At 35.3% G+C, this 24,239-nt stretch overlaps 1 protein-coding gene across 1 annotated transcript in view; it reads left to right on the top strand.

Annotated features, from left to right (window-relative positions):
* Positions 1-549: 549 nt before the first annotated feature.
* The window catches only part of LOC131044567 (uncharacterized), a 40,403-nt gene continuing 16,713 nt past the window's right edge, over positions 550-24,239 (top strand). The window contains exons 1-3 of the mRNA XM_057977921.1: positions 550-850; positions 1,751-1,813; positions 2,276-2,522. Coding sequence (XP_057833904.1) covers positions 550-850; positions 1,751-1,813; positions 2,276-2,522 — 611 coding nt within the window. The remainder of the gene's footprint in view (positions 851-1,750; positions 1,814-2,275; positions 2,523-24,239) is intronic.

The following is a 24,239-nucleotide window of genomic DNA, read 5'->3' as shown; positions in this document are numbered from 1 at the left end:
CTTAATCAGATTTCGATGTATAAAATCCTTGGTGTTGTGGTGTTGTGGCTATTTGGTTTATGTTCTTGCATCTTTGTTTTGCTCACATGCATTAAGTGGTTGAAAGCTCAAATTAATAAAGTTAAAGATTGCAAAACATTGATTCAGCCCCTCTCTCAGTGTTCCTTGATTCCAACAATTAGTATTAGAGCCAGTTCCTCGGAAAAATTATAGTATCTTGAAGAGGATCCAGGAAGGTGTTTCAATGGATTTCGGTGGTTTTCAACATCAACTTCTAGTTACACTAGATGATCTTGATCAGTCCAAACTTGAAGTCTGAGAATTGCAAGGAAATCTTAAGGATGCTAAGAACTTCATTCAGTCATTGAAAGAGCAGTTGAACAAGTTGAGAGAGAAGAGAAAGGAACTTTGTGAAAAGATGAAAGAGAAGGAAAGAAAATGCATGGAAGATGGTCACCTGAGTCAAGCCCTGAAGGAGAAATCAAAAGAATGTGTGAAACTTGTAAAATAAAATGCAACCCTAAATCATGAGATGGAATAGTTATTGTGATGAGGTTGACAAAGGAGATTGAAGAAATGAAGAAGAATGAGGATAATCTTTCTCAATCCCTGAAAGATAGATCTGATGAATGTTGTAGACTTAATTGTGAGAATGATCAACTGAAGCTTGAACTGCAACAATCCAAAAACAATGAGGAAGAGCTTGAAAGACATATTATCACTCTTATGGATGAACTTGTGACTGCGAATGAATACAAGGAGAAGTTCAAAATTAGCTTAGCTAAGCTTGATGAGAATCTTGAAAGCCAGAAGGATGAAGATGATAAAAGAGGTCTTGTATTTAAGAAAGGTGAAAGCTTTGGATCTAGTCAAAAGTTAGCAAATTAGAAGATCAAACCTAGAAGGTCTCCGGTAAGACAACCTAATGCTCAAAAGTTTAATGGAAATTGTTTTGTTTGTAATTAATTTGGTCATGAAGCAATTTAGTGCAGAAATAGGATGAATCGTAATGGTCCATCTTTCTCTGATCAATGTTTAAAATGCAATAAGTATGGACATAAGTCAAATGAATGTAGAAGTATGATGAATAACTCTTTCAGTAGAAATAATATTAGATGCTATGCATGTGGTAGGTTTGGACACATTCCTGATCAGTGCAGATCAAGAGGAAATCAAGGGAATTTTAGGCCTAGACAAGGAAGTGTGGTGTACTACAATTGCAATAAATTTGGTCATATTGTAAGATTCTACAAAAGCATGAATATGAATAGGAATGGTCTGGAAGATAAGAACAAGAATGTGTAAGCAGATGATAAAGGCACAGTGAAATTAGGTGAGATTCAGAATCAAATGAAGAAGACATAGGTTAAGAAGAGCGATAATGATGCAGGGAATGGATTTGTACCTGAGTCTGGTGCTAGAAATTCATCCAAGAATTGAGTTAAGGCCTCTGGTCTAGGGGGAGTTTTTCATGAAAATCCTATACACCTCCTTGTAGCAGATGATACCTAAATCCGATAGATTGGCAAATGTTATGTTAGGGTATTGCATATGATTTGAGGTGTTCTCCAAAATAATTTGAGCTCCAATGAAGATCCGCAGATGAAATCTATGGAGCAGTCTGTGAAAGCTGATTATCCAAAAGGTTTAGGGAAAAACACATTTAGTGCACCCTAAAAGTTAGATATGCAAGCGATAAAAGAGAAACTAAAAGATTATCAAGCTGATGTAAATATTCCCTCTGTTCCAGGAAAGAAAGATGTAGATAAAGATAAGCATCAAGATAAGTTGAATAAGGTTGAAGAGGATGCAGGTAAAGGTACTGAGGATGAGGATACATAGAATCCTCCATATCAACCTATGGATTCACTACCATCCATGGAGGCTCAATCCCGATTGATGATGCAGGTCTGAAAGAGGTCAAAGCAGAAATTGATGTTGAGGACAAAAAGGTTGAAGCAAGAGACATTGCAGAGGACGTGAAAGATTTTTTTGAGAAGGATAAGCAATTTTTTGATGATTCAACACTATCCCAAGGACCTATTAAACTTATCCACCCTCTCTCCTATACAAAAATTGAAGTTAGCAACATTTTCTTAGGCTAAGGCTAGAGAGGAAATTTTGGAATCTCATATTGGGGATAGTGAGTTGCTTAATCTTGATTCTAGTGTACTACAAGAGATAATGCCTACATATGTCAAGGACACTTCATATTCTCCATCAAGGTAGCTAAAGAACTTAATTAAATCTGTAAGTACTCATTTTGAATCTTTAGAGAAGTTAGCAGAGATTAAGGTATGGAATGAGTTTGATGCTAAGAGATTTGGTGAGTTGCAAAAGATGATTGCTAATGATAGAAGCTTGTTAGACACATATGTGAAAGGTATCCAAGATGCCTTATCTAAAGGTGGAAATGTCTACAAGTCTTGTTTATCATTTCCTAAGTTTGTTGCAGATATTGAGAAACACATTATGGCAAATGAGAAGCTACTGACAATTATATCTCAGTCATTTGATCCTTTGTTAGTCTTAGTAGCCAGTTAGGAAACTCAAGTTATATCATTGCTGGAAAAGATCAAGAATATGAGCCATAAAAAGGAGAAGATTATTGGTAGAGTTGGTGAGATCCAAAGTTTCATTACTCCCAAGTTAGACACAATGCTCAGTGTATTGAAGGGAGCTTAGGATGTTATTGCCACAAATGATGCATACATATCTAGTCAGTGGAAATGCAATCATATCTCTTTAGTGGATTAATCTTAGTCTTGGAGTTCCTTGAGAAAGGTTGGTATAGTCACTTGAGTTCATTGAATATTACTTTTTCAGATATCTTTAAGTTCGTGTAAAGGTCTCTGTGTACATATGTATATAGAATTTTTGTGTAAATTTTTTGGCATGCGGATTCCTACCTTTGCTATTGATGTCAAAGGGGGAGTGTAGGGAAGTGAAAAATATTGTATTCATCTCAAGGGGATTTTTGGAATTTTGATATTTTGAGTTTTACAGTGTATTCATATGTTGGTACTAATTCTGACACTTAGTCATTTTTCACTATGTTGCCATCAATGCCAAATAGGGAGATTGTTGGCAATCGACACTGCTCAAGTCATTAGATGTTTTCATTGGTGGAAACTTGGGTCAGAATTCCCATCCACAGTGATTTATTTGCTTATACCGGAAGTCTATGTGAAGATTTGGTTAGGTCCCGTAAGTTAGAATAGGGCATCTGGTAGAGTACAGTACATTGATTGGTATTTCATTTTCAATTGAAAATTTTGAGTTGCAGAGCTAAGGGAAGCTTGATAGATGTTTATAGTACCTTATTCCATGATCTTAGCCTCCAGTGATGATTGTTGTGTAAGTTAGAAGATCTGGTGTACTTTTCAGGTTGAACAATGTAGTATGGATGACTTGTGTGATTGATCATTGTGTGGTTTTGATGAAGAAGTTTCGGTGATTTTTTTGTGTTTGAGGTTTTTTAGCCGACATTTGGGAAGCGTGTGGACAATTATTTTTGGTCCGCATATGGATTCAAGATCGGTTCAGCTGACAATTCATACACGTTTGGTGAATATGTTAAATGACTTGTGTCGACATGAAGTCGATATGATTCCATGTTGCGGATATATAAGGATGATGTAATTGATTAATTCAAGTATGGAAAAAGGTTGTTTGATTGAGAGTGCACAATTTCATGTGCGCAATTCAGAGATTGATGCTCTGGATTAATGCAGAATAATGAATCAGAGTAGTATAAGGAAGAGTGTGAAATATTTGATTATTGTTCTTAACTGAAACTTTTATTAGGCATTTGATTCCATTTCAGCTTCCATCTGAGCCATCTTCTCCTTATATTTCTTGATAGCTTCTTTGGTAAAGCCCATCTACTCAGCCACAACCTCAACCATTTTAGTTGCTTTTCTTTTCCTTTTGGGTTGAGTGAACTTCTTATGCAGTTCCATATCCTTTTCTTTGAACGTGCTAAAAAAAATTTCTGAAGGGTCAATCAATTTTCTCAAAAGGTGTTGAGAATAACATTGAAGAGTTGGAGTATCAACCTCATAACCTATAGGAACTATCCACACTATCCTAGGCTCAATTGCCTCCATATGGCATTGGTCCTTGTTGACCATAAAATAGATAGTATCCGCATAATTGTCCACCACTTCCTTAGGGATCCTCTCACTATTTTTCATTTTGCCTTGGAAGGTTTTGAAGGAACTCCACAAGGCAGCTGTTTGATTTTCTCTATTTCCCAATTTTTGGAAACTTTGCTTGATTTGAGTGGCTACCAGTAAGTCATATTCCCATTGGACCCTGCCTGTGCTGGGGATTTCATTCGTGAAGTACAGTGCTAAACAAACAATTAGTGAACTGAATTTGAAGACATTCTTCTTGTCTATTTTGATTTTCTTTAGATTTCACATGAGCTCTTCAAGAAGAACTATGCACAAGTCATACTTCATATCCTCTTTCACCATCTAATAGGCTGCATATATTGTGGTACCAGAGACCAAGTTCAATCTGCTAGACTGATAAACATTGTATCCAATAATCATCGATGCAAATTTGACATCATGCTCTAAGATATCATCAATTGTCATTGACCTGCTATCAAATTGAGCATCGGTTAGCTTTGTGACGGTTGGGTTTGTCACCTTTCTCAAATTAGGTTTTCCACTGGTTTGATTTAGACATGTGACTGCATGAATTACCTGTTGGGCTATCTTGTAAGGTCTATCCAGCCATATGAATTCATCATGGACGTGGATCAAAATATATCTCACTCATTCATCCTAATCGAATATCAGAAAATGAACAAACTCTGTGAAACCCTTCCTTTGTAACTTAGCATCTTCTGGTTTTGCGTTTCCAACTTGATCCATTATCTGGTCAGTATACAAGATCAAGATATTTGTATTTCCGGTTTCTTCAATTGTGCAGTGAATGTATGCCCTAACATAATCAACATGCAAAACTCCATATGGCACAGATGAAAAAGCACCATTGGGATCGTTCCCAATAAACTTAAAATGATGTCTTTTGAATTGAGGCCTTGCATGCTCAGAAATTTCTACTACCAAAGGATTATTAATAGAAGAAGATGCCATTTCAAGAAAATTTAGGGTTCAGAACACATCTTGGTAAATACCTTTCTCTTCTATCAAATGCACAAGAAATTTTGGTGAATCACCTCAAGCCTTCTAATTGCCTTGAAATCTGGTTCACCTTGCACTGCAGCTTTAACTCTTCATTCGCAATGTGAGAAATGATTCATATTTTTCCATTTTTAACTTTATAAACCCTAAATTTAAGTTGAAATAAATGCAACTGTAAAGTTAAACATATGTCTTGTTCAGTAGAATCCAGTCCACTGGATTCCAAGATCTACATGATGAATTCCAGATAATCATCTCCAAGCATCTACAATCAACCTTGATTGATCACATATCTATTTAGGGGGTTCTACAAGATTGTGCATGAAGATTCCACCCCCTAAGGCCAAAAGTATTAGTTACCGGATGAAGATCCTACACCGGATTCAGGTGCAGATCCACTATCGATCTTGGATTCATCTTTTCTAACCCACATCTTCTCATGCTTATTCCGGACCTCTTCTACCTTTTCCTTGCCTTTCTCATTTTATTTGCCTCTATTTACCGGATCATTATTCTTGCTTCTACAAAATTTTGTAATGTGACTGACTTTTTTGCATGCACGACAAACAACATTTCTCTGCATAGGTCTAAAATGCATCTGATTTGGTCTCATCCTGCATTAGTTAGAGATATGTCCAAACATCTGACAAGCATAACATCTCTTGTTCTGAAAATTGTTCATTAATGCTCTACACTATTTGACTTGTGACCAAAATTATTGCATATGAAACACTGGCCGGTAAAGATGGGACCATTGTTCATATTATTTATTCCATTATTCATCCTACTTTTGCATTGATTTTCCATATGACCAAATTTATTGCAAGTAAAATATCTACCATTGAATTTGTAGGCACTAGGTTGTCTTACCAAAGGATTCTTGCTCTTAGGTTTTGCATTTCTTTGTCCGGAACCTGAGAATTCTCTTTTATCATATCCAAGTCCTCTCATGTCTTTTCCATGTCTCTAACTATCCAACATCTCATCAATCCTTTCTGAGCTAGCATTGAATTTGTCTTTCTATTCGTTTTGTTGTCCTTGATTTCAGCATGGCTAAAATCATGAGGCAACCCTACAAAATTGGTTTGTTTCATACCTTACATCCTTCAGGAGAGGTTATCGACTCCATCAGTTAGCTCCTTTTCCTTTCCATCTTTTGTTTTTCTTGTTTTTAAGTTCTTTTATTTTTTTACAGTTTTGCGTACAAGTCGGACTTTAAAGTCCGACCTACAAGGTTTTCCTTTGAAAAAATTGCACATCTAAATTTAAAGTTCAACCTGCAATGTATTGGTTCTTCCCCCTATAGATCACACTTTAAAGTTCGACTTGTAGGTAATTCTTCTCCTGCAGATCAGACTTTAAAGTCCGACCTGCAAGGTCTTTGCCTTTGCACATCAGACTTTAAAGTCCGATGTGTAGGTTGACATTAAAGGGGTTGCATGTTAGACTTTAAAGTCCGACTTGCAAGAGGTTTTATCTCGCATGTCGGACTTTAATGAGGGCATGACACGTTTAGTAATTAATGAGGGCATTAATTGCTAAAAGTGAGGGTTATTTATTAAGTTTTGAGTTTTAATTCCTCATTTCGCTTGCAATTTCTTTCTCCTCGTGTGCCTTCTTGCTCATCTCCTCCATTTCAGATCTTGGTCATCTTGCTGATTCATCAATCTCTCTTGATTGTGGTGGATGAGGTAGGTTTGTGTTTCATTTTAGGTTTTTCCTTTTTGTTTGCATCTTCTGTTCTTCATTTTTGTCGCTCCCTTTATTTTTCCATTTTTGAGATAAAGGGACACATCGGATTTTGAAATCCAATTGTTCCCAATCTTCCCTTCCTTTTTCTTCATCTGCATGTCGGGTTTCAAATCCCACATGTAGGTGAGGGAAGATGTTTCCTACATATCAGACTTTAAAGACCGATATGCAGGAGATATCCTTCTTTCTAACATGTCGGGTTTTAAAACCCGACGTGTTAGCAAAAGGGTTATGTCTTACATATCGGACTTTAAAGTCTGATATGTAAATTGGGTTTGTTCGACTGACATGTTGGGTTTCAAAACTCGACATGTCAATCGATGTTCTTCCCCAAGAACATCAAACTTTAAAGTCTGATGTGCTTATCCTTTGAGTATACTTACCCTTGCACATCAAACTTTAAAGTCTGATGTGGTAATAACTTTTTCCCAACTTGCACATCGAACTTTAAAGTCCGATATGCAAGGAAGATGCTTTTCCCCTAAACATTAGGATTTAAAGTCTGATGTGAAAATTTTGACTCCTAAGGTGCAGATCAAACTTTTTTCCCCGACCTGCCAATTTTTGACAGTTTTGTTCCCAAGTCCGTTCTAACTCCGAATTTTTTATCCATTTCATAAAATTTGGTTTTCTGATGATGATGAATATCAAAGAAGTTAATCTTTGGTGTTGAATTTAGTTCTTTGTAAATGTCAAAAACCCTCTCAAGACAAATTAGAGCCTTCCTCAAGTCAATTGGAATCCTCACCAAGCAAACCATCAACAAAGAAGATGAAGTACAAGTATGATAAATACTTGAATATGTACCCAAAAATATCAATAGATTCCAATATCAAGGAGATCAAGGATACATAAATTTGTCATGTCAATATGTAGGAGTTCATTGATTGAGTTGAGAAATCTCATTCACGCCTGACAAACTTGATCAAATCAGAGTTGCACAAATATGCTTCCTTCCTAATCATAGCTCATGATCCAGATTTTGTACTAGCAGTGGCGGATCATTTTGATCCAAACACTAGACAAGGAAAGGATGCTGATCAAAATGTGATTATGACATTGGACATTATTTTCTTTAACAAATTCTTAAAGGGTTCTCTAGTCGAAGAAGTGGCCGACATTTCTCAAGAAAGTGCTCAAGAATATTTTGAGAAAAATGAGGTAAAATGTAAGAAAGTAATTAATACAGTTTTTCTCCCTGCTGCTAGAAATTCCACCACTTCAAGATGGTCAAAGTATCTTCATAGAAGTAACTTTAGTGAGGAATACAATGATATGGTCACCATGTTGGCATGGGTGAAAGGCTTGAAAGATTCTCATTATTTTCAAAGTTGGATGTGTTATTATATGAATATAATCAGGAAAGGAGCTACCAAGATTGATTGGGGTGAACCTATCAGTGATGCACTCTCTGCACAATTGAAGGAGGTTAAGATAACACTGAAATTCTATATGACCTCATACCTTGTATATCCATCTGCCTCCATGAGGCAATATCTAGTTTTATCTACAAAAGGTGACAGGAAGTTAGTACCTGTCTGGAATTATTATGATCAACTCATGATCAATAATCAAGGGAACCATTTCAGAAGAGTCAATGACGCTTTCTTTGTTGTTTGGAAGTGTATGTTTGATAAAGAATTGCAGAAGAAGAGACTGTTAGAGGTAGCATATAACAAGGTTTCTCATTTTGGATGTGTCTTTCTTTAGTTCCCTACATTTACCTACATCTAGGTAGGATGTTTCTTAGGAGAACCTTTCATTTTGCCAAGATATCCGTCTGACAAAATTGTACTCATGGAGCTATGTCGGCAATTGATTTATGTACACGAAAATCAGTCACAAGCCCATAAGATTGAATTAAAATTCCTAGAATCTATTGGCTGGTATTTAGTTATGACTAATCCCAAGGCCAAGAACATGGAAGAGGAAATGCAATGGAATACCATGAGGAGGTTCAAAGCATGAAATAATTTTAATTTTCATGGCATGAAGAATAAGATCAAAATAAATTAGACCCATTTTTTTAGGTTTGAAGATGTATGGGCAAATTGTCAAGATGAAGAAGACATAAGGAGAATGGATTTTAGTCGTCTTACCTTAGAGGAGATTGAAAATCTGGATCTGGCTAAAATACCAATGACATAGTAGACCCAGTCTATTATGAAAGAAAAATTGTTGATTCTCCACTCCCACCAGTGCAATGGTAAAAAAAGGAGAGTAAATCTATTACTCAAAGAATTTCCCCTATTTTGGCAAATACCAATGCATGGTTGTTGAAGAAGAATCTTAGAATGAAACAACTTCTGGCTAGTTCTAGTGATGATGACAATAGTGATGGTCCAGTTGGTAAAACAACTACAGCTGAAACAAGGACCAAAAGCAAAGAATATTTGCAAACACCACCTTCAGTCCCTTTGACACAATCTAAGGGAAAAGGACCTAAAATAAAATTCACAATCAAAGGGTCTAAAAAAGGTGAGTCTTCTTCAGTAGTGCAAGAGACAACAACAAAGGAGCCAAAGCAGCAATTTATTGAGGAAACTAAGAAGGAAAAAGAACCAGAAGAAGGGGAAATTCCTCATTAAGAGGAAGCACAGCTCAAAGGACCAACACTTCAAGGAGAGGGTAATACTCTCACCACCTCGCAGGTATCAACTCATCCAGAAGTTGTTATTCATTCTATTGAAACTTACTTAGATCAAGAAGATGATGAATTTGATGGTGAAGAATTAGATATGGAAATACCACAATTAGAGACTGCCCAACAATATTTTACACTATCCAATTTTTTTAGTTTGGATGATATTCGATCAACCACTATTGAATCCTCAATGTTTGGATTTTATTGAAACTATGGAGCAAGCATTTGCTGAACAATAAATGGTGACTTTACCTTCTACAACGGTCATAGAAGAAGTTCCACCCCTTGTAAGTACTAAGATAGTTACTGATGTACCTTCAATTATTCCATCTATAGTTGTTATAAAGGAGGTATCAATAGCAACTATTGTCGCTACATCGGCTGGCACATCACAAGACACTTCAGTCTTGATACCAGTAATTACATCCACAACTGCCGCAACTTCAATTCAGTTTGCTTCTAAAATACCAGTTGATACTCAACAAGAGGCTACCACTCCACCCGCCAATCCAGAATTACCACCTTGGATGGAGGTAGTAGAACCCCAAAAAAAAAAAAAAGTAATTTCACTTGATGAGTTTGATTTTGAACAGTTGGTTCCCCCAAAACCCAAAGGTACAAAAAAGCCAGACTATTTCTTGGGTATTAGTAGATCTAGCTACCAAGAGGAAACATGTTGAGGTCATGTTACCATCATCATATAAGAATAAAGGTAATATACAACCTGGGGACTATACTATGCAAACTGTAGAGCTTGGAGTGGAAACGCATGAGAACATTAAGTTGGATCCCCAAACAAGATGAGAAGAATGAGTTAAAACAAAAATGTGAGCAATTAACCAGTGTTCTTCTCAAGGTTACACAAATCTCCCAAGAAATCGAGCCTATTGGTTCCTCAATAGATACTGAGGCTCTCAAGAAGGTTGAACAAGTGGGAGTCAAGGGCCAAGTAGTAGATGAGTGGATTACATGATTGAAATTAGAAGGATCTCATCTTCTAAGTTCAATAATTAATTTGTTGGCTGATTTTGAAGTAATTCAAAGTCAAATGCAAAGTATTAAGACTTCCTTATCTCAAGAAGTTGAAGATATTGAGAGAAATGCAACTCTTTGGGACAAAATGGAAGACTTCAGAATAGATGTCCTCATAGAGAATAAAGTAGTTCCAACAAGAGAGAAGTATATCCAAATCTTGTCATTGTTGTCTCACAAGAAAGAGACAATAAGGTTAATGATTGCAGAGCTAGATCGAGAAAGGAAGGAAGGTGATGATAGGATTGATCTCATTTCGGCCAGGATTGATGACATTCCTTGTTATCTATATGATGATAATCAAAATCTTGTTACTAGTGATGCCATCACATAGGAATTTATTTCCCTAATGGATCACTACACGGAACATGATTTCTCTCTAAGTGCATTTGAGAAATTGCTGGAGATTCAAGTCACTTTTGAGTTCCTTGCATCCATGTTGAAAGATGGAAAAAAGAAATATATAAAGGCTGAGGATGCACTCCCATGTTCGTATTATCATTGATTATACCCCAATGCTAGACAAAGCTGAGATGGAGGCCATCTTGACCAATTTTGAATAATTTCACAAATCTAATGAGGAGGAGAAAGATGAATAAAGTGTCCCATTTTTGACATTTTCTTTCTGCATAGTTGCATTGTTAGATGCTGCTAGTTTTCTCCCAACTGCATAATTTCTTTCTGCTGTAGTTGTAGTCAAGTGGGACTGTGTAGTTGAATTAGTCATCCGTGCCCACATTTTTCTCCACTCTGCCCAATTTTTATCTCAATTAAGACTTTGTGCTTTTGATGTAAAAAAGTGGATTCAAGGAAATAAAGATACCAATTCGATAGTTTCCAAGCTTTGTGTTGGACTAAAGATTGTGATTGTGACTGGAATCATTCTTATGTTTAGTTCTCATAACCATTCTTTGTGATCTTGAATCTTTTGGTGAAATTGTTAAAGTTTATGAAAGATCTTTCCAATTGTGCAAATAGACTTTGTGTTGTTTACAGATTTGGAAAATTTTCTTATTTTAAGTGATTAATGATAGGCTTTGTATTCTACTATTTACTTGTGGTTTTAAAGATTGGGGAGGTACACTTGAAGACTTTGAGATAAAGTTAGATTTCTTACCATTTGTGATAATAAGCTTAGTTAGAATTGCATTCAAGAAAGACTTTGTGCTTCTTGGTTGTAAGTTTTGGTATAATTTGTTGGATTAGTTTTTTCATTTCTTTAAGTATCAAAAGTGATAAAGAGTTGTAACAAAGTGGAGTGAGAATACATAGACTCTAAAAAAAGAGAGTTATATGCTTGAAACTTACCCACAAATTTTAGTTTCTTGTTAATTAGAGAAGAAATTTTAAAGGGAACCTCCCTTTGATGAGAGGAGAGATTAATTTCTCAACATAGCTGTGTGTGAATCACATATTTTGTGGTTGGTATGATAGTGACAAAATATTCACCCTACACATTTGCAGTAGCAAGTTCATCTCTCAAGGCAACAATATGTCTTTCAAGTTCTTTACCATTAATCCTTGATTGTGTCAAGTCAAGTTTCAACTGATCATTCTTATAGGTAAGCTTGAAGCATTCATCTGATCTGTCTTTCAATAATTGAGTCAAACTTTCTTCATTCTTCTTCTGGTCTTCAATATCCTTAGTCAACTTCATCATAATGGATTGCATTTCATTCTTCTATACAATATTCTCTCTAGCAAGCTTATAATATTCATCAGCTTTGTCTTGATTTCCAATGCTTTGTTCTTCTTTCTCCTTCAACTTGTCCATCAGCTCTTTCCTCTTGTCTCTTGAAGTTTTGACTTGATCTTTCAAATCATTAATGAAGTCTTCAACTGCATTCAATTTTTTCTTTAAGGAACTTATTTTATTTATTGCTACATCAAGATACTCAAGTGCCACACAAATATGTCTCTACAAACTAAAATCCATTGATTCAATCTCTGAAACCTTCCTCAAGAGGTTAGGCTTCCTTAGAGGAACTAGGATTTGATACCAATTGATGGAATTAGGGAACACTAAGAGGGGGGATGAATCAGTGTTCTACTGGTAAAAGAATTTTTAAACTTATTATCCTCATACCACAAAAACCAAATGCAAGAAAGTAAAATGAAGAAACACAAGATAATAAACCACAAGATCATAACACCAAGATTTTTATGTGGAAACCCTGAAAGGGAAAAACCACAGTGGGATTTGAACCCACAATATTATTCCACTATGGCCAGTAGTAAAACAATATTACATAAATGGGAATGCACTGCATTCAGGCTTACAACCTAGAGCTCACTGCTCAAATTACAATATGGAAGTCTCACTAACTTATAGATCTTTTACAAAGATAACTATAATGATTGAACTCCAAAATAGCATCAAGCAATGCTTGGATAAATTTCGGATAAGTGCAAAAAGTCTAACTATAACACCTCTATAACTTTGCTCTGTTATGCTTCTCAGTTAGCTACTAGATAAAGAATGCACATGTGAAACTGTACCAAATAGGTTTCTCGATCATCACTCTCTTATATCATGAAATATCATACACTAAAAATATATTCTATAGCGGTCATATTATACGCAATCAAAAATAAAACATTCATCAAGTCAACCATCCATATTATGCAATGTAATATGTAACTAGGTGTCGACTAAGGTTGGATCTCTAAACCATATGCAGATCAACCAAATGATGTCAAAATGATTTACACATGTCAGCCCTATCATCTCATGCATGAATCTCACACCGCAATCACCACAAGAATTCCAGACCAAAAGTGCTCTGCTTATCCTGAAATACCAATGATAGATTATTAGACCATTTTCCTTACTGATTACCAGAATCCATAACTATTGGATGGGATTTCCAAGAATAGTTGCCACCAATGACAACCCTAAACCATTATACATGCACTAGAATCCATCAAATGAGTGTCAATTTCCAACACTTATGAGGATTTGAGATTCTCTCCTAAACCAACTAATGAGGAATCTCTAATTGATTGGTGTTGTTAGATAGATTTGATACCAGGAATAAACTGAGAGGTGGGGGTGAATCAATTTACCATCAAAAATTAGAACTAACGCATATCAAAACCATTAAAATGGAGCACAAAGAAACCAACACAATGAAGGATAGAATATGAAAGCACAATACACACAATACTAATATTTTGACGTGGAAAACTTAGTAAAGGGAAAAACCACAGTGGGAAACCCTACCCATAATCAGATGATACTTCTGCAGAAGTATGTCAAATTATAATGGGGATTGCACTTGAAATCAAGCCAACAACCTAGAGCTCACTGCTCATCATAAAAATAAGTCTCACTGAGTTACAAAAACATCGGACTACAATCCAGAAGCAATGAACTATGAAAGTAGCATCTCCTAATGCTTGATACAGTTTTGGTTAAGCATAGATGTATGTCCTACAATACAAAAACCTTCACCGAATGATATATCACTTGTTCACAAATAAACCTTCCTCTAATAATTTAGACATACCCATCGATCCCATCTAGGTATAGATATTCTAATTACATGAATAAGTCACCTATAAATACAAATCATCAACCTTATTGACAAGGCTGACTAAAACCTAAACCCAAAAACCCATAATAATACAAATTACATTACATGGTATCACCAGACCAATATTATGATTTACATTCATATCATGGACCTAAATAAAGTAACCAAACAATTCCATATACTGGAAATTCCGCTAAGACCAAAATCCAACACGCTTCACCAACCGGTAGAAACCCTTAGTGAAGTAACATAGAAAGTCTAACCAGATCCAAATAGGACAACCATAATAGCACACCAGCCAATGCAAAGTCACTAAACACTCAAAATATGATCAAGAAGCACCTTCAGTATGATAGAAACCAATTCGATAATCCAGACCAAAATCGACTGACCAAAACACCAAATATCACTTACCGGTAAAGCTAACTGGTACCGGGAAATACCAACCGGGAACATAAATGATAGTTACTGAAGCACCAAAACATAAACCAACAGAATATGGCAAACAAATAACCATCCAGAGTAAAAATCCAAAATAGATTCCAGAGATCTAATCATACTGAATCAGAATCATAGCCAAAACCAAGATGATCACCAAGACTAATCAAGATAGGTCCAACTGAGATATAGTGTTGACATCAATGACAACACTTACCCAAATCCAACATATTGCAAACAATCTCCCCATTTGGCATTGATGGCAACACTGAATGTGAAAAATATTAAAGTGCCAAGGAATGCTAAGAATCTCCCTCAAAGATATGATTGATTTTCACATGAATACCACCTATCCCCCTTTGAAATCAATGAAAAAGGATGGATACCAAAGAAAATAAAAATTAAACCAAACATGTTGCTACTCCCCCTAAGTAGTAGCATCATCTCATCAACCCAGATCAAGGAAAATATCTGATAAGCTTACTGGATTGATGCATTCCTGCATCTCTAAGTCTCTTTAGGAGGTTTGGTAATGCCCAACTGATCTCTGAGATATTCAAAATTCTCTTTAGGCAATGGTTTAGTTATAATATCTGCAATATGCTCCTTAGTAGGCACATAAACCAATCTGACTTCCTTTGCTTCAACCTTTTCCTTCAAGAAATTGTACCTTATAGAAATGTGTTTTGATTTGGAATGAAATACCGGATTCTTTGACATATCAATAGAAGTAGTATTATCACAGTGAATAACAATAGGCTCATCATAAATTACCCTTATATCTATTAGCATTTGTTTCATCCATAAAATATGAGTATAGTCACTACTACATTTGGCCTCAAATTCCGACGACAGTTCGTCGAGATTCTGACTACAATTCATTGGACTTCCGATGAGCAACACCATCGAAAAATTATAGTCAGAGTGTCCGACAGTGCTCAAGACCATCGATAAAACTCGATAAGTTGTCGAAATTCCAATGCCTTGCTGGTAATGTTTTGATGGCTCAGATGTCAGAATAAATTGAAATTCCGATGGCCCCCCCACTGCTTAGCCGTTGGTAAAACTCAATAAGTCGTCAGAATTCCAATGAAAACTAGGGAATTGACACCAACGAGGATGATGTATATGCAATGGTTCAGGCATCTAAATTTAGACAGCCCTGTCACTATGTAGTTGTCAGAATTTTAATGGCCACAAGGGCATCCACACCGACGAGGATGTTGTATGTGTGATGGTTCGGGCATCTGAATTTAGGCAGCCCCATCACTATTTAGCTATCGAAAGTTTGATGGAAACGAGGACATCCACACTAACTGGGATGTTGTATGTGTGATGGTTCGGGTGTCGACAAAAATTTATAGGTCGTCAAAATAAATTGGGTGGGCGTCGGAATTCTGACGCCCCCTCACTACTTAGCCATCGACAAAACTCGATAGTAGTCAGAATGAATTGGGTGGGCATCAGAATGCCAAATCCCTCTCATTGCTTAGCCGTCGACAAAACTCGATAGTTGTCAGAATAAATTGTTTGGGCGTCGGAATTCTGACGCCCTCTCACTTCTTATCTGACAAGGATGTTGTTGGATATACAACATCCTTGTCGGATGCTTGGGGGATGGAAAGGTTTTCACTTATTGACTAGTACGATAATACTAAAGATTCACTATTCTGTATCAACCAACCAAATGTCAATCAATTTGACAATCTAATCATGTGACAGTTCGGGCATCGAATGCTTGGTAGATGGAAAGATTTGAGCTGATTGACCAATATGAAAATACTAAAGATTCATTATTTTGAATCAACCAACCAAATGACAATAAAAACAATTTGACAATCTAATCTTTCCACTCGAAGACCAGCCTCAAAAAACCATATATGATTGAAGAATTGTGTCCCACATTAAGTTCTCTAATCCCATCAATAGCCACCGATAGGTAGCATACCATAAGATGGCATGTGAGGCATTACCATTCCACTAATACCTAGTTGAAAGCAAACTCCCATATGCACTCACATGCCATGCATTGGAGGTGCTAGCAAAGAAAAGGGGAAGAAGCTGAACATACATATTTTGTAAACAAAATAGGCACTAATTTATTTCTGCAGAAGATTTAAAATGTTTATTAAAGAGAAACTTAAAATATTCATAGAATTATCAAAGTATATCAAGAACCTGAAGTAGGTATGGAAACACAAAGTCAATTATATTATTCATCCAGGCAAGTTCCAAAGCAACATCTAGTCTAATCAAGTCATAGCATATGAACAAGCATGAAGCAAAGCATTCTTTCTTGCCCTACAGTTCCAAATGCAAAAGTAAGTCCCATTTCAATGCCCCAATCCAATAAGAAAATTCAAAATATGCTTTAGCCTGTGAGAGAGAACAACCAACTATATGTTTTACCAATTGTATACCTGTTCCACAAAATACACCGACAATTCCTCTGCAAGTTCATGATCACCCAATTGAGAACTAGTTTCTATTCCATCCTTGTAAACATTATCCTTTTTAGACAGTGCAATATTTTAGCACAATTTTTTCTATAATTTCCTGAAAAATACTATTTTTCTATAATTTCCTTAATTATGCTCTTAAAAGTGCACGTGCTATTTTCTATAATTTTCTTAATTATGCTCTTAAAATGCTATATTCTGTAAAAAAATTAGGCACAGATTTATTTCAATTTTTAAAAACCATCAGTAGAGTAGAACAAGTGCTCCTTGAGGCTCAATTAAGAAAAATGCATACCTGTTGAGCAACAAGATCTTTCTCTTCTTGGACAGCCTTTAACTTGTTCCACAAAATACACCAACAATTCCTTTGCAATTTCACAATCACCCGATTGAGAACTAGTTTCCATTGCATCCTTGTAAAGATTATCCTTTTTAGACAGTGCAATATGTTAGCTCATAATTTTTCTATAATTTCCTGAAAAATGTTATTTCTCTATAAACTCCTTAATTATAATCTTAAAAATGTGCATGCTATTTTCTATAATTTCCTTAATTATGCTCTTTAAATGTTGTATTCTGTAAACAAAATAGGCACATATTTATTTGAATTTTTAAAAACTGTCAGTAGAGTAGAACAAGTGCTCCTTGAGGCTCAATTAAGAAAAATGCATACCTGTTGAGAAACAAGATCTTTCTCTTCTTTCTCCTTGGATTTCTCTTGTTGAACAACCTCTAACTTGTTTCACAAAATACCCATTCCACAAAATACACCAACAATTCCTTTGCAAGTTCACGATCACCCGATTGAGAACTAGTTTGCATTGCATCCTTGTAAAGATTATCCTTTTTAGACAATGCAATATGTTAGCACATAATTTTTTTATGCATTCCTGAAAAATTCTATTTTTCTATAATTTCCTTAAGTATGCTCTTAAAAATGTGCATGTTGGGTAAGTGCAAGGTAATGGGTCACAAATTGGCAGAAGTCCGTGAATTGGAAAATGTGCTCTTAGAAATAGGGGCCCGTTTTCAAAAAACGGGGCCCATTTTTGCTTTGGGTTCCCGAGGCAAAAAGTAACAAGGGCCCAAGGCGAAACTAAACGAGCCCCTATTTTGTTCTTAAATAGGGGCCTGCTTGAAAACAAAACAGGGGCCCGTTTTTAAAAAATGGGACCCCATTTTTAAATCCGATTTAACCCCTTTTTTGCAGGGCACATTTTGTCATTTTAATTTGCAACAAGTGATAAAAGGATATAAAAAATGACCCCCCATGTTGTGGACTCCATTTCAAGCCTCCACCACTATCCCAGGTACACATTCGATCATCCCGTTTCATATTTTGTAATTTTCTTGTATATTGATCATGTTCTTAGGGTATTATTTAAGTTTTTTTTTTTAAGTAGCCTATAAGTAAATTTGCTTTTACATTTTTAAATTATTAATTTTGATCTAAAATATTCTTCAACATTTAACCCTAAACCCTAAACCAAAATCAACAAATTTACAAATCAAAACCAAATCTAGATAGTTAACAAAACAAAATATCAAATTTACAAGATACAAGATATCTCACAAACATCAAAACCAAAACCAAATCAAAATAAAACCAAAAGTAAATGGAAATCAAAACAAAACCGGAAGTAAATGGAAATCAAAACCAAAACCATATTGAAACAAAACTGAAACTAAATGGAAATCAAAACCAAAACCAAATCCAAACCAAACTGAAACTAAATGGATGTATCAAAACCAAAATCAAAACAAAATATTCATTAAGAATTATCCATTGACCTAGTCAAATTATTATAGATTTGATAACTATTTTCCTATTATTCCATGACATGACATAATAGTGATAGTTCTGATACTAATTGTTAAGTATAGATGCCAAGCTGACAAGATGAGAGGGGGGGGTGAATCATACAAACTTAATCTTCCATAAAATCAATAGATTCAACCTCGATAGCTTTCACAGATATAAGTAACCAAAACTATTAAACATGCAACCTTAAGAACACGTAATCATAACAACACTCATAACACCAGATTTAACGTGGAAACCAAAATAGGGAAAAACCACTGTGGGATTTGGGACCCACTAAGAAATATACTCTTCTAGAGTATGCTCGGTTAAAAGTAAATCCTGTTAAAGATTACAAACACATTGCTAGATGTGACCCAGTTAAGGGATTTCCCTCAGATCTGTTAGGATATTCACCTTGTTAGAGGTCACCTTGTTAAAGGGTTTCAAACACTCAATCAGAATGTCACCTTGCTAGAGGGTTTTACAAATAAGACTGTTAAGTCCACTCGGTTAAGAGATTTTCTATCACTTTGCTAAATAACAGTAATAAAAATATATCTGCAACTTTGCATCTAAAATGCTAAAGAAGATTCTTATTTTCTCAATACAATCTAGTCATAGGACTTATCTTGAACCTCTGCTGGGTTCTATACTCTGTTAATCAAATAGGTCTTCAAGATTTTGTGCTCGGTAATCACTATGTAGCATCCATGTGCTTACACTTGCCTGCATACATTGTTTATCAATAGTTCCTTATTTATAAACAATTTGCTAACCACTTAATCTCCTTGACCACATATCCCATGATCAATCATAGCCATCAGATCTTCAAACTTGACCAGGTTCAATGTATCCTTCGATCTGAAAACATTTTACCTTGCCTTGGAACTTGCATACATTTCTTGGAACTTGTGCTAAGGTATTATGATTCAATCTGAGCTGTAGATCTTTTTGTTGATCTTCCATTGCCATAGATTCTTTAACAAACTTCATGCATGTCATACCAATCATTTAATCAATTCCAGCTCATCAGCTTCCTTCATTAAATAATGCTTTTAATCATTTAATGCATTCTATTACAGCTCAGTTGCAACTCGGTAAATACTAAACTTCATTCGGTAGGCATTTTGCATTCATTAACCAATAGCGATAACCTTAGGGTTTACCGACTACGTTCCTTAGGGTTTACTGACTAGGTTCCTTAGGGTTTACCGACTAGGTTCTTTGCTCGGTAACATAGTATAGTATTAACCTTGCAATCAACAACATATGTAGGATATCAAAACAATCTAAACATCATGATCTCATCATTGTCTAAATTGGTAATAGTTTCCCATTGAATAACTTATTTCTCCCCTTATTCATCACAATCTCTATGTATTTTACCGACATCTTTATACTCATCAAATCATACTTCTTAAGATATGGCAACATCATACTGAATTAGAAAATCAATTTCTTGACATCAATGAAAAAATAATAATATTAAGACAGTAAACATCCTTAATAAATTATATCCATAATCATCAACAACCTTCTCAATATCCTTATTGAAATGCCAACAATCTTTCCTTGTTTGTTATAATGCCAACAATCTCCCCCTTTGGCATTGATGGCAAAACCAATTGATTTGACCTAATTGATTCAGATATAGATTGCTGTGAGATTCTGAAATGCTCTCCCCCTGTCATCAGACTTCTCCCCCATACAATATTCTTCTCCCCCTTTGACAAAAATGCCAAAAAGTAAAGAACTAAAACATGATTTCTTCCACTGAGAAGTGAATTCCTTGCTGTTATGTGTCAACTCAGTCTCGGTCAGAGCATTATGTCTTCAATTCCTATTCCCTATTTTTGTTTCCTACACACCTTTAGAAAACATCCTAAAGTGTGTAAATCAGCATCAACTCCTAAAAGATATTCTTTAGAGTCATCGAATTGATGCTTTCACCGAACTCGGTCAGTGAGTAGAAGATAGGGGTAGGACCCCTAACTTACTTCTGAGATACTCAAAAGTGTCCCTTGGCAGTGGCTTGGTGAAGATATCTGATATTTGTTCCTTTGTGCTAACATACTCCAACACCACTTTCTTCTCTTAAACTGCTTCTCTAAGATAATGACATTTGATAGATATGTGCTTTGTCTTAGAGTGCATAACAGGATTCTTTGAAATGTTAATGGCACTAGTATTGTCACAGAATATAGTTACTGGCTCGGTAACTTTCTCATTTATACCTTCCAACAGTTGTTTGATCCATGCTATATTGGTACAATTCAATGTTGCAGCAACATATTTAGCTTCTGATGTTGACTGTGAAACACATCCTTGTTTCTTGCTAAGCCAACTCACTAGTCTTTCTCCTAAAAAGAAAGCTCCTCCACTTGTGCTTTTCCTGTCATCTATGTTGCCCGCCCAATTAGCATTTGCATAAACTTTTAAATCAAAATCATTTCTCTTGTTATATACTAAGCCATAATCTTCAGTGCCTTTCAAGTATCTGAAAATTCTCTTGATTGTTGTCATGTGTGTTTCCTTGGGATCTGCAAAAAATCTTACAACTATACCTACTGCATGTGCTATGTCTTATCTGTTGTGAACAACATATTGTAGCTTTCCAATCATGGATTGGTAAAGTGTCTCATCAACAGATGCAGATTCATCATTCTTTAATAATTTATAGTTGGTAGTCATAGGAGTACTTACTGGTTTTGAGTCCTCCATTCCAAATTTCTTCAAGATTTCCTTTATGTACTTGGATTGAGTAATGAAAATCTCATCTTTCATTTGTAGTATCTGTAAACCTATAAAATAATTTATCTCACCGATTAATGACATCTCAAATTCTTTGCTTATTTCATTTCCAAATTTCTTCGCTTAAAGAGTCATTTCCAAAATAGATAATATCATTAACAAATATGGCTGAGATCAGTATTCCATTTTCATCATTCTTCATGTACATATTGTTGTTTTCACTTGTTCTTATAAAACCAATCTTGATCAAATAAGTGTGCAATCTCTCATACCATGCTCTAGGTGCTTGTTTCAAACCATATAATGCTTTGTTCAATCTACATACCCGATCTTTATTCTTGTCTTCAACAAATCCTTCAGGTTGTTCAATATAAACTTCTTCTTCTAATATACCATTCAGAAATGCAGATTTGACATCCATTTGATATACTTCAAAAATTTTGAAAGCAGCATATGCCAACAATGTTCTTACTCCTTCAAGTCTTGCCACAGGTGCAAAAGTCTCACCATAATCAATTCCCTTTTCTTGAGCATAACCTTTGCAAACTAGTCTTTCTTTATTTCGAATGACTTCACCTTTTTCATTCAGCTTGTTTCTGAAAATCCACTTTGTACCGATCACATTTTTGTCCTTCGGTCTTGGGACCAGTGTCCATGTGTCATTCTTCTTGATTTGATCAATCTCTTCTATCATAGCATTTATCCAATCTTCACTATTAAATGCCTCTTTCACTATCCTTGGTTCAAATTCAGATATCAGACATGTGTTTTGTCTCAGTTTGTTTCTTGTCATCACTAGATCATCCTTATCTCCTATAATATGACTTGATGCATGATTCTTTCTGACATACTTGGCTAATACAGGCTCGGTAGGCTCTGTATGATCTTCTTCATCACTCGGTAACTGAATATCCTCTTTATTTTCTTTAGTAACTCTCTCGGTAGGACTTGTCGGTTGAACATAGACAAATTCTTCATAATCTTCTAGTTCCTAAGAATTTCCTTCATCATTTCTTTCTGCAAATTCATCAATTTTCACATTTGCACTTTCTACTATTTTGTTAGATGATTCGATCAGACATTTAAATGCTTTACTTCTAGAAGAATAACCAAGAAATGTTCCTTCTTCACTTTTCTGATCAAAGTTTCCATTTCTCTCATCTTTGTGTACATAGCATCTACTTCCAAATATTTTGAAGTAACTTACATTAGGTTTCTTGTCATACCAGATTTCATATGGTGTCTTCAAGGTTCCTTTCTTCAATTGTACTCAGTTCAGGGTGTAAACTGTAGTGCTGATTGCTTCTCTCCAAAATGTTTGAGGTACCTTCTTTTCTATCATCAAGGTTCTTGCACAATCCACAATTGATCTGTTTCTTCTCTCAGCTATCCCATTTTGTTGTGGAGTTCTCGGTGCAGAGACTTATCTTTTTATACCATGATCATTGTAGAATAAGTTAAACTCATCAGAGGTAAACTCTCCTACTCTATCTGATTTGAGACATTTTAGTTGTCTTCCTGTTTCATTTTCAACTCTTGCCTTGTACCATTTAAACATTTTAAAAGCTTCTAATTTTTCTTTTAAAAACATAACTGACATCATCCTTGAATAATCATCCACAAATAATATGAAATATTTATCACCATAATAACTTTGAACTTTCATAGGACTACAAAGATTAGTGTGCACAAGATCTAAAATTCCCTTAGAAGTGTAGGACTTACTTGTAAAGCTTGATCTTGTCATCTTACCCATCTAGCATCCTCGGCACATAGCATTCTCAGGTTTTTCCAAACTCGGTAGACCTCTTACTCGGTGCTTCTTGCTTATTTTGATCACATTATCAAAATTTACATGACAACACCTTTTATGCCATAACCAGGTATCATCTATCTTTGCATAAAGACACTTATTCCGAGTTGAGTCAAGGTGAAATGTGTTACCTTTTGTTTGAGTCCCGGTAGCAGCTAACTTTCCATGCTTGTCATGAACTTTGACAATTCCTTTCTGAAATTCTATTCGGTAACCTGTGTTGTTTAGATGTGCTACACTCAACAAATTATATTTAAAACCTTCAACCCAATAAACATCATTACATTTAGCATTGTCAAGAAGTGTTATGGATCCTTTACCTTTTACCAGACATTGTGCATCATTACCAAATCTTACATAACCTCCATCATAATCTTCTAACATAACAAACTCGTGTTTATCACCTGTCATGTGATGTGAGCATCCACTATCTATGATACAAGAATCATTAGTATTTATGTGAGATATTAGGTCTTTTTCTTCATACCTTTCTTCATCTGATCCATCTTTGATAGCCACATAAACTACTTCATCTGTATCAGTTTCATCTGATTTATCATCATTTGATTCATCATTAGCTATTAGGCATGACTTTCTATCTCTTCTTCTGAAGTCTCAGTATCCTCTTTAATGATTATTTTTCTGTCTGTCATCTCGGTAATCTCTCTTTTCAGTAGAATCTTTGTCAGTATAGTTAGAAGCCATATGTCCTATCTTATCACAATTGAAACATTTCAAAGGCAACTTTCCTTTGTACTTACCTTTTCCTCTCGATAACCTTCTGGCTAATAGTGCTCCAAACTCTTCTTGCTTTTTGATTTCCTCATATAGTTTGTGTACTTCTTCCATGT

Source organism: Cryptomeria japonica, chromosome 9 (assembly GCF_030272615.1).
Source record: "Cryptomeria japonica chromosome 9, Sugi_1.0, whole genome shotgun sequence".
NCBI lineage: Eukaryota > Viridiplantae > Streptophyta > Pinopsida > Cupressales > Cupressaceae > Cryptomeria > Cryptomeria japonica.
This window is presented reverse-complemented; position numbering and strand designations above follow the sequence as displayed.